The sequence below is a fragment of the Primulina eburnea genome, chromosome 15 (genome assembly GCF_022965805.1).
Source record: "Primulina eburnea isolate SZY01 chromosome 15, ASM2296580v1, whole genome shotgun sequence".
NCBI lineage: Eukaryota > Viridiplantae > Streptophyta > Magnoliopsida > Lamiales > Gesneriaceae > Primulina > Primulina eburnea.
Genome location: NC_133115.1, coordinates 26,831,346 through 26,843,417, shown reverse-complemented (window position 1 = coordinate 26,843,417; position 12,072 = coordinate 26,831,346). Strand labels below are relative to the sequence as shown.

The following is a 12,072-nucleotide window of genomic DNA, read 5'->3' as shown; positions in this document are numbered from 1 at the left end:
GAAAGAAGTCCATGTGTGTTTAGACAATTGACACATATCACAATTAAAAACTTGGAACTTTTATTACTAAATATTAAAGGAAATAGTTTCTCAAGATGCGAAAAATTTGGGTGCCATACACGATAATGCATGGGACAAAACTTTGAGGAGCAGAATGTAAACTTGGGAGAAAGTTCCATTTGCGATTCTGACGGAGCAGGAAGTCGTAAACAGGCAGTAAGAATTGGACAACCTCAAATTCCCAGCATGTATGTTGATGATCCTGAATCAATTATCTAGACATTGGAAAGAACTGTCTGGGAGTGTAACGCAGAGGGGATAATCCCTTTGTGGACTGCACTCTAAGTGCCAATTAGCTCGTTGCTAAACGGTTGCTGATCCTATTTACTGTCAGCTGTTGAAGCAGAATTTACCTGTCGATCACGGGCAAGCTTCTGATCTGCAGCCTTGCCGTGGATTCCAACATGTATCCAAGTATGTGTGGATTTCTTGCCCTTAGGCACCAAAAATGCCCCTCTCGCATGCTGTTGGAGGCATCCGAATATGGAGGAGTGTTCCGAGCTGGGAAATCAGAGTGATCAGCAGTGGGCAGCTTAACTAGTAGGGTGTGATGGGAGGCCAGAGCAAAACCCTCCAATTGCACAGCCGTAGGGGATTGGCCGAGCATTAGTTTCTGCCGGCTTTCTTCATGGTGGGTCTGGGAGAACGCCTCGCGTAGTGTGGGCAGTGGTTTCAAGGCAAGAATACACCTTCTCACTTCATCAAATTGGGTATTGGGGCCCATTAAATTGAAAGATGTTCTCAATGATGGCCCAAAAACTTGTCCCATCAGCCGGGCACTTCCAGTTTTGCGTTTCAAACAAATCAAGTTGCTGCTAGTTTTTGTCAAGGCTCGTGAAATATTGTGTGACAGAGCCATCGACCTGTTTTAATTCATGGAAACGACTCTCGATCTCGAACAGTTAAACAACATTCTCTTTACATGAATAAGTCTCTCGAGTAGCGTCCTTGATGTCCTTGGCCGTGGGATAGAGCAGAAAGTTATCTCCAATCTCAGTTGTCATAGAGTTGATCAACCACATCACCGTATTGTTCTTTGATCTCTAGGATTTGAAAGTTTTATCATCTTTGGCCGGACAGCGAGTAACACCGGAGAGAAAATCATCCTTGCCCTTGCCACAAACAAACATCATAACCGATTGGGACGGATGTAGATAATTATGCCCATTGAGTTTATGATTTGTGATGAGAATGGATGTACTGTCAGACAGAATGGAAGAAGTGGGCGATGGTCGTGGAGGGGGGGCTTCTGGTGCTGAGGCGGTGAGGCCATACTGTACTTACTCATGGACCGATGAAGGTCCCTGATACCATGTAGAGAGAAAACCCATGGGTTGGGAAGAGTCGAATTTTATTAGGTTAGAAATAAAGAGTAAAAAATATTCCTAATTCACTTGAACAAGGATTCCTAGTTCACTTGTACAAGGACTCTTATACTACCAGAGACCTAATCAAGTACGCATATTGATCCGTCTTGTCTATCTGAATATTTGAGCTTCAGCAATTTATATATGTATGTATGTATGTATGTACTGTTCTTTCTATAATTTTCAGTAATCTTTCTTCTTTTTTAAATTTTCACTGGGCTGAAAGAAATTTAATTTTATTGGCTTTTCTGTTTATTCGTACTATTGAATCAGTCAAGCCCTTCAATCATGTGCTAGCCCTAGTCATAACAAATCGATCATGGATATTCTCATGTGACATGACAGTATGGTTAGTTCTGTTGAAGCCTTCTGCCCACATACTGAAAATGCTGCTTAATTAAACAAAGAAAAAACTAAATATATCTCCCAGTTTATTGTCATAATTCTTTGATGACTAATTACTTGGTGTCCTTGTCGTCATGTTTAATTTATTTTCGAAATATCTTAATGTTTAAATTGAGCACTGTGCAATGATGAAGGTTTGCTTTTTCTGTACTGTTTTTGTTTATTTCCTATTCTCTGATGAGAGCAAGTAAAAAGGATTCAATCGTGCAGTGTAACCCCTTTATTATCTTCTGGTTCTGGTTAACCGAACTTATGGTTGTGATGATTCCATATTTGTGCATTTATTCGTCTGTACAGATCTAAGATAATTTTCCATAAATTTTTAGGTATTCTTAGAAACATGTATCTCTCGTTACCATTCGAAGAAAATTGAATCTGGGACAGCAATTGGCGCAATTGGAGCACAGAGTCTAGGAGAACCGGGAACGCAGATGACATTGAAAACTTTCCACTTTGCTGGAGTTGCCAGCATGAGTATCCTTCTCTGATAAAATATGCTTAAATAACATTATCTTCCTTTTTATTGTTTTTTCAATTAGTTTAATCTTAATTTTACGATAGATGTTACCCTTGGGGTTCCTAGGATATTGGAAGTAACTAATGCTGCTAAAACGATCAGCACTCCAATTATATCTGCAAGACTTGAGTATGTGGACAACGAGATAAGTGCAAGAATAGTAAAAGGTCGTATTGAGAAAACACTCTTAGAGCAGGTAATCTTCATCCATATTAATTGAGGATTATGCGGTCGCACATAATGGAGATTCTGGGAGAATTTAGGGGAAAATGCATGGGGAATTTTTTGTAACACTGCTAAGTAATTGGGACATGGCATTTGAATTGTTGTCTTTAGGCGGTGATTTTGTATGGTAAAGGTCCTGTTGCAGGTTATGTCTGCATCATGTTGTCATTGCCTTTATAACTTCAATTATTTATCAGATTTTAGGCACATGCGTTTAGAGTTTTTGTCTCTATTATGATAATAGTTGGCTTAAAATTTGTGTAATGCCAGTTTGCTATCATTGATCATCAAATGCTTTTTGAACAGTCAGGTTTTTCTCGACTTTAGTGTCCGTTGAAATTCGGCTCGTGCAACTCAAGAGAATTTTCCTTGCTTTGTGGTTTTATGTGATTGCGAAGTATCAAGTTGGTCCATTGACGAATTTATATCTGTACTCCGTAGGTAGCTAGAAGTATTAAGACGTCTCAAGCATCAAGGAAGGCATCCGTAGTTATAATACTTGATGTGAAAAGATTACAGGATTCACAACTATCTATTGATGCATATACAGTAAAAGAATCAATTCTGCGTACCCCAAAAATGAAATTGAAGGAGCAGGTATGAATGTGCCTCAGCTATCCATCCTTTTGTTTGTGTTTGTATAGAAGCTTTGCTTTTACTGATACTAATGCTGCAGCAAGTTAAGGTCTTGAATCCCAAGAAACTGGAAGTGGTTCTGCAAGCTGATAGAAGTACACTTCAATTTGAACTCCGAGGGCTTCTGAAAAAGCTCTCCAAAGTAGTTGTGAAGGTGAGATTTTGAATTTTCATTCTGAATAATCCTCCGAAATGCTAATGTGTATTGCTGTTTTATGTCAGGGAATCAATTCCGTTGAACGTGCTATAATAAAGAAAACCGTGGAAAATGGAAAGGAAACTTTTGATTTGCTTGTAGAAGGGTATGTTTCTTGATGTTTAATTTGTAATTTTCCTTTTATAGGCTCAAAAATTATGATGAAAATATGTTATTATTCTGTTTGGATGCTTTCATTATTCAACATTCATTTTATGTTCCATTAGTGTTCCAGGCACCAGTTGCCATACATACATGTATATATAGCATGTACAACTAAAAGTGCATTCATGGCATACAGCATTCAATATAGTGTTATTTAGATTATGTTGGTAAGTTGTTTTGCTATTGTTTTGATGTACAGGACTGGACTGCTATCTGTCATGGGCACTCAAGGAGTTAATGGGTGTAAAACTACGAGTAATCACATTATTGAGGTATGGAAGACACTTGGAATCGAAGCTGCAAGAAAATCGATTATTGATGAGATGCAGTTAACCATGTCAAGTCATGGAATAACCATAGACACACGTCACATGATGCTTTTGGCTGATTTAATGACATCCAAGGTAATTTCATTTTTCAGAATTTGATATTTGCTGGTATATGGTCTTTGAGACTGCAGTTGTCCAACTATGACCTTACTGCATGGCATCAATGCGGACAACTACTACCTAGTTGACCATCGTTGTCAACTAAAATTTCTATTCAATAAGTTTCGCATTTTCTTTCAATTATATGCTCGTATTGGGCGAAGCTAACTTGTATACAATTTGTATGATTCATTTCATTACGAAGCAAGCTCACGTTATCATGAAATTTATTTGTACATCCTAATATGCATGTGTGAGGAGAAAAGCTGGAGTTTTGACCAAGAGGATAGAGTGAGAAAGTTGTCATATCACATAATCAATGAGCATCTAAATTATCTGTTTTTTTAGAATCTTTCCAAGTTATGCAAATGTCAACCATGAAATATGGCAACCTTAAGTAAACTGCGTAGGCAATGAGTCGGGATGTTGTGGGCTCTCAAGCATATTGGGCCTAGAAAGAATAGTGGGCTGAAAACGAAATTAACGTACTAGAAGTAGGAACTGGAGGAGGGAAAATAAAAGGGGGAGAGTTGGTTGGGGGAGATTCATTCAAGCACATTTTCAGAAATTGGCTAGCGGTTTCAATGGTAAGAGAATATTGTATGCTTTTTTATTTCCATGGCTGTGTAGAAATACTCAGATTGTTGAATCCATTTGTTCTCTTCTACATTCTGTTACTATATGTAACACCATTTGACTTAAATGAAATTACAAAACCATAACCGAATAGATTGGAGAAAGGAATTCATTTTAATAAAAATTCGGAAAGATTTTCCCTATAAAAGTAATTTGTCACTTTGGCTCGTCTTCCACAATAATTTGAACTAAACTCAAAACATGAAAGTTATAGTCTTGTATTTTATCTTTCTAATGGAAGCGGTCTCATATCATTAGGATCAAAATACAAATTGTTATACTAAAAATCACAACTACTGCCACAATTTTCATATCGTTTTTGCGCTTCCATTACATATTTGGCTCAAGATCGACCTTCTATTCTACTCATCCCTTCTCATCTCTGTTCCATTCTATCACATTAATTACCATTCATACCATAATGTAAAGCCATAAACCATCATCCTATAATGCTATAAATCATTAATAAAAGAAGAGCAACGATCGGCTATTAATAAATACTGTGATTTTTAGTTGTCTGGGAAATTAGTTTGCAGAACAGGCCGCCCTTTACTAGGTTTATTAGGTTTCGTTGAATACAAAGAATATTCTGACTGATAATTCCACAACTTTGGATTTTTAAACTTCATATTTTCACTTGATCAATCATGCATGATTTTCTTTTCAGGGTGAAGTCTTGGGAATAACAAGACATGGGGTGCAGAAAATGAAAGACAGTATACTAATGCTGGCTTCATTTGAAAGGACCGCAGATCTCCTTTTTAATGCTTCTGTGAATGGGAGGGTGGATAGGATTGAAGGAGTTAGTGAATGCATCATTGTGGGAACACCACCACAAGTTGGCACAGGAATGTTCAAAGTTAGGCAAAGGTATGCCTTCCAATGGGTTTGACAGTCATATGATGAACTAATTATCGATGCATCAAACATACAATGACATCTATGTTGATTGATTGACTTTTACCTAGTTGTGTACTTATTAATGTCAATAATTCTACTCATTTGTTGAGAACAAGCATATGATATCATTTTATTCTTGTTTCCTATGCAGTGTGCAGCCTGTGGAGTTAAGTTGTGGTTCTGATCCTATTATTGGCTAAATCGTCGAGCAGAATACTTGCGATGAGTTTATAACAATATATAGTTCTACAAAGTGATGCGTTCTGATAGTTCTTTATAAGAGGCACCGTGTATTCAGCGGTCAACATTTCTCACTGACCATAGCCAATCCCTTCCTACATCATCGGTTCTTGTAGGATGCACATGCTGCAGTTTGTCATTTTTGTAGAGTCCCCCACCTGAATGTCAAATAAATGAATCTGAAGGCTTGTAGCATTTGCCACAAGATGCATTTTAGCCTTGTTTTGGAGGTCTGAAGAGACTTCACCATGCATTCCCGGGGCCGTGTAGGTATGAGGGCTGATGTACATTTTCAATAAGATGAATAATTTTTCTTTCTACCAATGTTCGTGTAAAGTACCAGTTTTGTCCCGCATTGATGAACAATCATGTAACACCGAAAACCCGAACACACTAACCACATGCATGAATGAAAATTTATTTGAAATTATTTAAATGAATGATCTAGAAGCATGTTTAAGTATTTGAATGATTTAATTATTACTTAATCGAATGTTATGAATGTGAATTGTCTGTAGTCTAATACGCGATTTACGGTAAAGACGAGAGAACCGGAGATGATTTTGATAAAGTTTCTACTTTTAAAAGTTATAAATAGAAACTCTAAGTCTAAATTAGGAAGGCCGCAATATATTTATAATAAGAGACGAACTTAATCGATAACGAACTTTTATTAGGAAGTAAGATGTTAGAAACGAGTGGCACCAAATATCTTCTTAATGTTGTTGGGACTTTTTAATGGACAAATTAAGTATTTTATTAATTCTTTAATTAGGCCTAGATTAGTAAGGAATTAATTAATTAGGGCCATTAAGTAAACTAAAGCCCATTAAGAACTAATTAAATAGAATCCTATTCTATCACAAATCATAATTCATGCCACTCACCTTGTAGCACACACAAAAACACACACTAGGACTCCTAGAGGTGGTCGAACCATAGGGGAGAGGAAGAAAGGAAAAATTCGCACCCCGTTCGTCTCTCGTAGCTTGTAAGAATAAAGGATCAAGCCATGTTTTCAAACTTTTTTTCAAGCACTATTCAATCCAGATCATTGCATGTATGCTGATATGTGAAAAATTTATAAAAGTGATTGTTTTTAAACTCATGCATGTGTATATCATGTTTCCATAAAAGACTATTGATGTTTATGAAAATTGTTGAGGGGAGGATGCAAACCAATGTATTCAAGGGCTGGTCTAGATGTTAGGAAGATGATTGAAGGGACAAAAAGGTGAACCAAACAGCCGCAAGGGGGCTGTGGTCCCTACACGCCAATCGCGTGCAGGCCGAGGGGAGGGGGGCACAGTTTTGGGGGATCAAACGGCAGGGGGGTTGCATGGGACCCTAGCTGTGGTCTTGAAGGGAGGATAAGGGTCTTAGAAAGGTCTAGGGAAGGTTCGGTTGGGGTTCGGTTGGGGATGGTTGAGCGATGTAGCTGAAACACCGCAAACATGCACATGTTGTGCTGTTTTGGTGCGTGGGGATTCTTAGGGCTAGGGGGTTGGTTTAAGGGCTGGTCCAGGGGCTAGGGACGTGCCTTAGGGACCTAGTGAGGGGCTGGTATGGGCCAAGGGGCGAGCCAATGGTTGGGACAGCAGGTGGTGCGCGAGGAAGCCAAGGTGAGCATGAGGATGTGTTTTACGTGTTGCCGGTGCGTGAGCTTCAGGACCTTGAGCATCGGGTCTGTGTCTAAAAGGGCCTGACCATGGTCTTATTTAGTGTCTAAGGAAGGGGTCTAGGGATTAGTTCGAGGTCGTTTCGAGTCGTGGTCCGTTCGGGGTCGTAAATTGCCCGAACATGTCAAAATAGGAGCGAAGTGAGCCTAGGTTAAATTCTAAATCCATGTTTTCAGTTTTGGATTGGGCTTGAGGACTTCAAGAAACTTAAATCGTGCCTTAGGATATTATTAAAGGTCTGGTCTCGGGTTGCTTTGAGTCGTAAGGGTAGTTTGGTCATTTGTTTAACCGAAAACGCAAAAACGGTGGCAAACGAGCCTTCCGGTGAGTGAATTGAGTCGTTTTTGAAACTTAGGTCCTAAGATTGAATTTCCAACAAGCTACTAGATATTTTTGGGGGGTTTTCAAAGTCTTAAAAATCGAGTCGTCTCCTTGAGTCAAAGTTTAAGGTCGTCCGTGTATGTATAGCGTTGAATCTTGTGCGGTCGGTTCGAGGAAAGTCGAGGACAGTTTGCAACTTCCTAAAACAATTTCAAATCATGATAAATGTTATTTTTAGAATTTTTAAAGTATATGTAGGATATAGCTATTTTTAAAAGTTTTTACGTATTTTGCACATATATGCTATTTTTAGCAATCTAGACATATATGAATGATATAAAGCATCTTTTTGGAAATTTTTAAAGAATATGGAAAGTTATGAATGTTTAATGAAATGATAAAGTAAAAGAAAATATTTTTTTGAGGAATGTGAATTAATTGTGAATAAAAAGTAGTTAGGGATCCGTTGAAAACGAAAACGGTGAACTTGCAATAAAAAGGGAGTAAAACGTTGAAAATGAGGGCAGAAATCTCAATGATAATTGATATGTTGAGAAAGTGAACGGTGAAGTTATTTTTATGATAGTCGGTGGGATCGTCGAAAAATTGGACGTTGAAACCAGCGGCCTAGTACTATGATTTATAGATTGATCAATCGAATGAATGTTGTAACTTTCGAGGATCGGACTTCACATAAAAAAGAATAATTTTAAATGAAAAATGTTCATATCTACACATGATTTCAAAAGTTTCATGTTTGCTTGAAAGAGACTATTTTTAGTAAAGATAATTTTTATGTATGTACTTGCTAAGTTAGGTTTGAGCAAGCTGAGTCATTAGACTCACTAGGTTTTAATGGTTGCAGGTGATGATGATATTGAGAGAGACGCTGACGCTTGAGTGAATCAAGTCCAGCAGTACACTCTCTAGGGACTTTATTTTTCGCATTAGCTTGATAGTCAAAGTTTTAAAGATGTTGTTAATGGTTTTATTAGAGATTTTTATGCCTTATTTTGAAGTTAGTATGGTCATGTTAAAGTAACGATTTAGAGATTTTTATGCACTGGAGATTTTAAATGTTAAACTATTTTATTTTATGAAAATATTAAGTTATTTTAAATGATGGAATTCGAAATCAAGTATGAAAAAAAATTTATAGTACTTTAAGTTTAAAAACGAGGAGTGGACGTTTCAAATAATCTGACAGTTTTGAGCATATAACCAGTTTGACAGCATTTTTTTTTTTTGAAAAACGCCACAAAATGTTGGAATAGTGGTGTTGCATGATTTTTGTCAAGCTTTAATTATAAGTAGAATATGATCCTGGATTGAAAATTTCTTTTCATACTAAATATTGTAGTTAAAATAATCTTAATTTTAATTAGATAATCAAGTGATGATTTTGGCAAAAAAATAATTAAAATTTTTGTGTTGCCAAAGCATGTTCTTGTTCAACTCACTTGATGAATTATTTGAACAAAAGCGAAGAAAAGATTCTGAAGATATAATTTCAAAACGATCCATATTTTTCCTCAAGAAATAAAAAAATTTGAAAATAAAACATGTTCTCAGACATGATTAATGTTCAAATGAAAAGAGAATCTGTCCTCGGATGTCGACGTCTTCTTCTAATTGAAATCTCATGCTTTCGTATATAGCCTGAAGTTTCTCTATTCTTTTCTCATTCTCAAGTGTTCCAAAGTCCCCAACAACAATGTTCAAGCCATCTTTTGAACCTTAACCTCATAAACTTCTTCGTGTTGAACGTTGTCAAGCCAGAAATAAAGTGTAGGATTATTTTTATTCGAACCATCGGCGTTGAGGCTCTGATCGTCGATTTTTAATTTTCAACTTGTGTGAAACATCTCTTACCTCTTACTTTAAATAAATAATACTAGAATTTTTTTTTTCATTATCTTCATAAAGACTGAACCATATCGAAATATAAATCCATATTTAAAAAAAAAAATAGAATTTGCGATAAAAATCCATAAATCGTCAATCATAAAATCATACGTCAATCATATGAAATCCATCATCTAAACTTTCAAAAATGAAACATAAATCTCTCTTTAAAATAATCCTCAAAATCTTAATCAAAACTTTGATTATCATAATATTGCGGAAAATGTAAGGTCTTCGGGAGTGTACTGCCATGCCTGATCCACTCAAGCGTCCGAGCTTCTTTCAACGTCATCGTCACTTACAACCATTCAAATCTAGCTAGTCTAACGGCTCAGCACATCCAAACCATACGTAACAAATAATATTTAGTGAAGTTTGATCCTTGAAAGTAACATAAAAACTCGTAACATAAAAACTCAGTAACAAAAACTCTTTAAAATAAGTTTACATAAAAACTCATAACATTTAAACATTTTTGTAAATCGTTTAAGCACATAATATCATAAATCATTTCCTCATCATAAATCATTTTAGTGAAGTTTGATCCTTGAAAGTGACTAACCTTTATCCTCTGTTCGATTAATCAATCTATAAACCATGGTACCTGACGGCGGAATGTTAGCAATTCTCGCACTCGGTCGTGGCCTAAAATAAAGTAATTTCACTACCCTTCTTAAGACGGATCTCCCACAAATCCTCTAACTCACGGTCAATTCAAATTCTTCAAAATATTTTTGTTTTCCTTTTATAACATATCATATCCTAAAAAAATCGTAAAATAAGTACTTTCGGGAAAATCGCTCAACTGTAATATTTAATCGTAAAAATATTATAAATTCACCATAATCATTTTAAAAATCAATTGACATATATTATGACCCCTCGGGACACTACCAAGATATTATAACTACCCGGGGACGTAAAATGATTATTTTACCCCTGGACCCGAACTTCCCATTTTTGACTTTTTCCTACGTTTCTTGACTCGAGCCTATCCAAACCATTATATAACCTTATTTTTTACTTCTACTAATTTTATTAAACGTAAACTCACGCCCTTATATTTATTCAACTTAATCGCTAAAACGAAATTCCAGTGGTAGCCCGAACACTCCCAGTACATTCGAACTATCTGGGGACGTAAAATGATCATTTTAATCTTGGACCCAAACTAACTGTTTTTGAAACATCTACTTATTTAAAATGCGAAGATATATTTTTTTAAAGTCTCGCATTAAACAATTCCATTAAAATATTTTGCATGCATGCGCTCCACTGAAAATATATCATTTAAAAATAATCGTAAATATTTGACAGTAAAACTAGAGCAATTTAAAATGGCCAAGCTCATCCAAAAAAATATACGTAAACATAAACGAGTAAAAATCCTGAAAATCAGCAGTGTATAAAACCCATTGTATAAAAATGCTCATGCTCTCTCAAAACCCATAAAAACATCATGTGCGGAAGAAATGTGGCCCTCAGGTCATGCACAAGAAACTAACAATCAACATGAAACTGATTGTTAGTGATAGTGAATCTGAGAAAACACCATCTCCGAAAATTACGAAGAAGCCAAGGTCTTAGAAGACCAAATCAGTTGCTGTTGAATTCATTCCAGCTGAAAGGTTGATGCCAAGTGGAGCTGAACCACCTCTAACTTCTATACCTATTCAGGCAGTTCCAATTGCACAATCCACTGAAGAGACTCAATAGGAGAAACCAATTGATCCTCCATTGAAGATAGTAACCAAATCTGGTGAAAAGATGAAACTGTTGGAGTGCGAGCACCACTTATTACTGTCATTAGGCCAACTGTACTGCCAATTTCTTGACCTAAAGGCGTGTTGATATGTGACAAGGTGGATGCGACTACCTCTGGGCTGAGTATCTCTCATGCCCTAACTGGTCCGAAAGGTAAGGGCAATATGATTGAAGTTCCCAGGCCAACCAACCCGATTCAGACTCATATTTATCTCATTTGGAACGAAATAAATGAGTTTGCTGAATTGAAGTTGGAACGTTTTGATGAATGGGTCATATTCCGGACTGAAGTGTTTACCAGAAGATTGAAGAAGAAATTAGTCTTAAAGGAATTCATCGCTCTGGAAACATTAGTTCTAAAGATAATAAAAGCTGTCACTATTGCTCAGGTACTGGAGATGAGACCTTATTTCTTTGATCTGATGCGCGTGAAGAAGCTGGCTGAAGTAAAAGTTCAGCTGAAGTTGAATTATGATTCGATCAATCCAATTGCTTACAATGACATAGCAATTTTCCAACAGCTGGACTCAGATCTATTATCTTTGCAAATGAAGATCAAAGCGTGAGAAATGGAACAATTGTATATACCAGTTGATTCCAAAATCCCAACATCCGTGGAGCAGGCTTA

General features: G+C 36.5%; 1 protein-coding gene across 1 annotated transcript in view; it reads left to right on the top strand.

The window, feature by feature from the left end:
- LOC140815730 (DNA-directed RNA polymerase III subunit 1-like) overlaps positions 1-6,178 on the top strand; it is a 42,905-nt gene extending 36,727 nt beyond the window's left edge. The window contains exons 22-29 of the mRNA XM_073174788.1: positions 2,159-2,306; positions 2,394-2,545; positions 3,016-3,171; positions 3,251-3,364; positions 3,433-3,512; positions 3,771-3,975; positions 5,303-5,505; positions 5,687-6,178. Of these exons, the coding sequence (XP_073030889.1) occupies positions 2,159-2,306; positions 2,394-2,545; positions 3,016-3,171; positions 3,251-3,364; positions 3,433-3,512; positions 3,771-3,975; positions 5,303-5,505; positions 5,687-5,735 (1,107 nt within the window). The 3' untranslated portion in view covers positions 5,736-6,178. The remainder of the gene's footprint in view (positions 1-2,158; positions 2,307-2,393; positions 2,546-3,015; positions 3,172-3,250; positions 3,365-3,432; positions 3,513-3,770; positions 3,976-5,302; positions 5,506-5,686) is intronic.
- Positions 6,179-12,072: the final 5,894 nt, after the last annotated feature.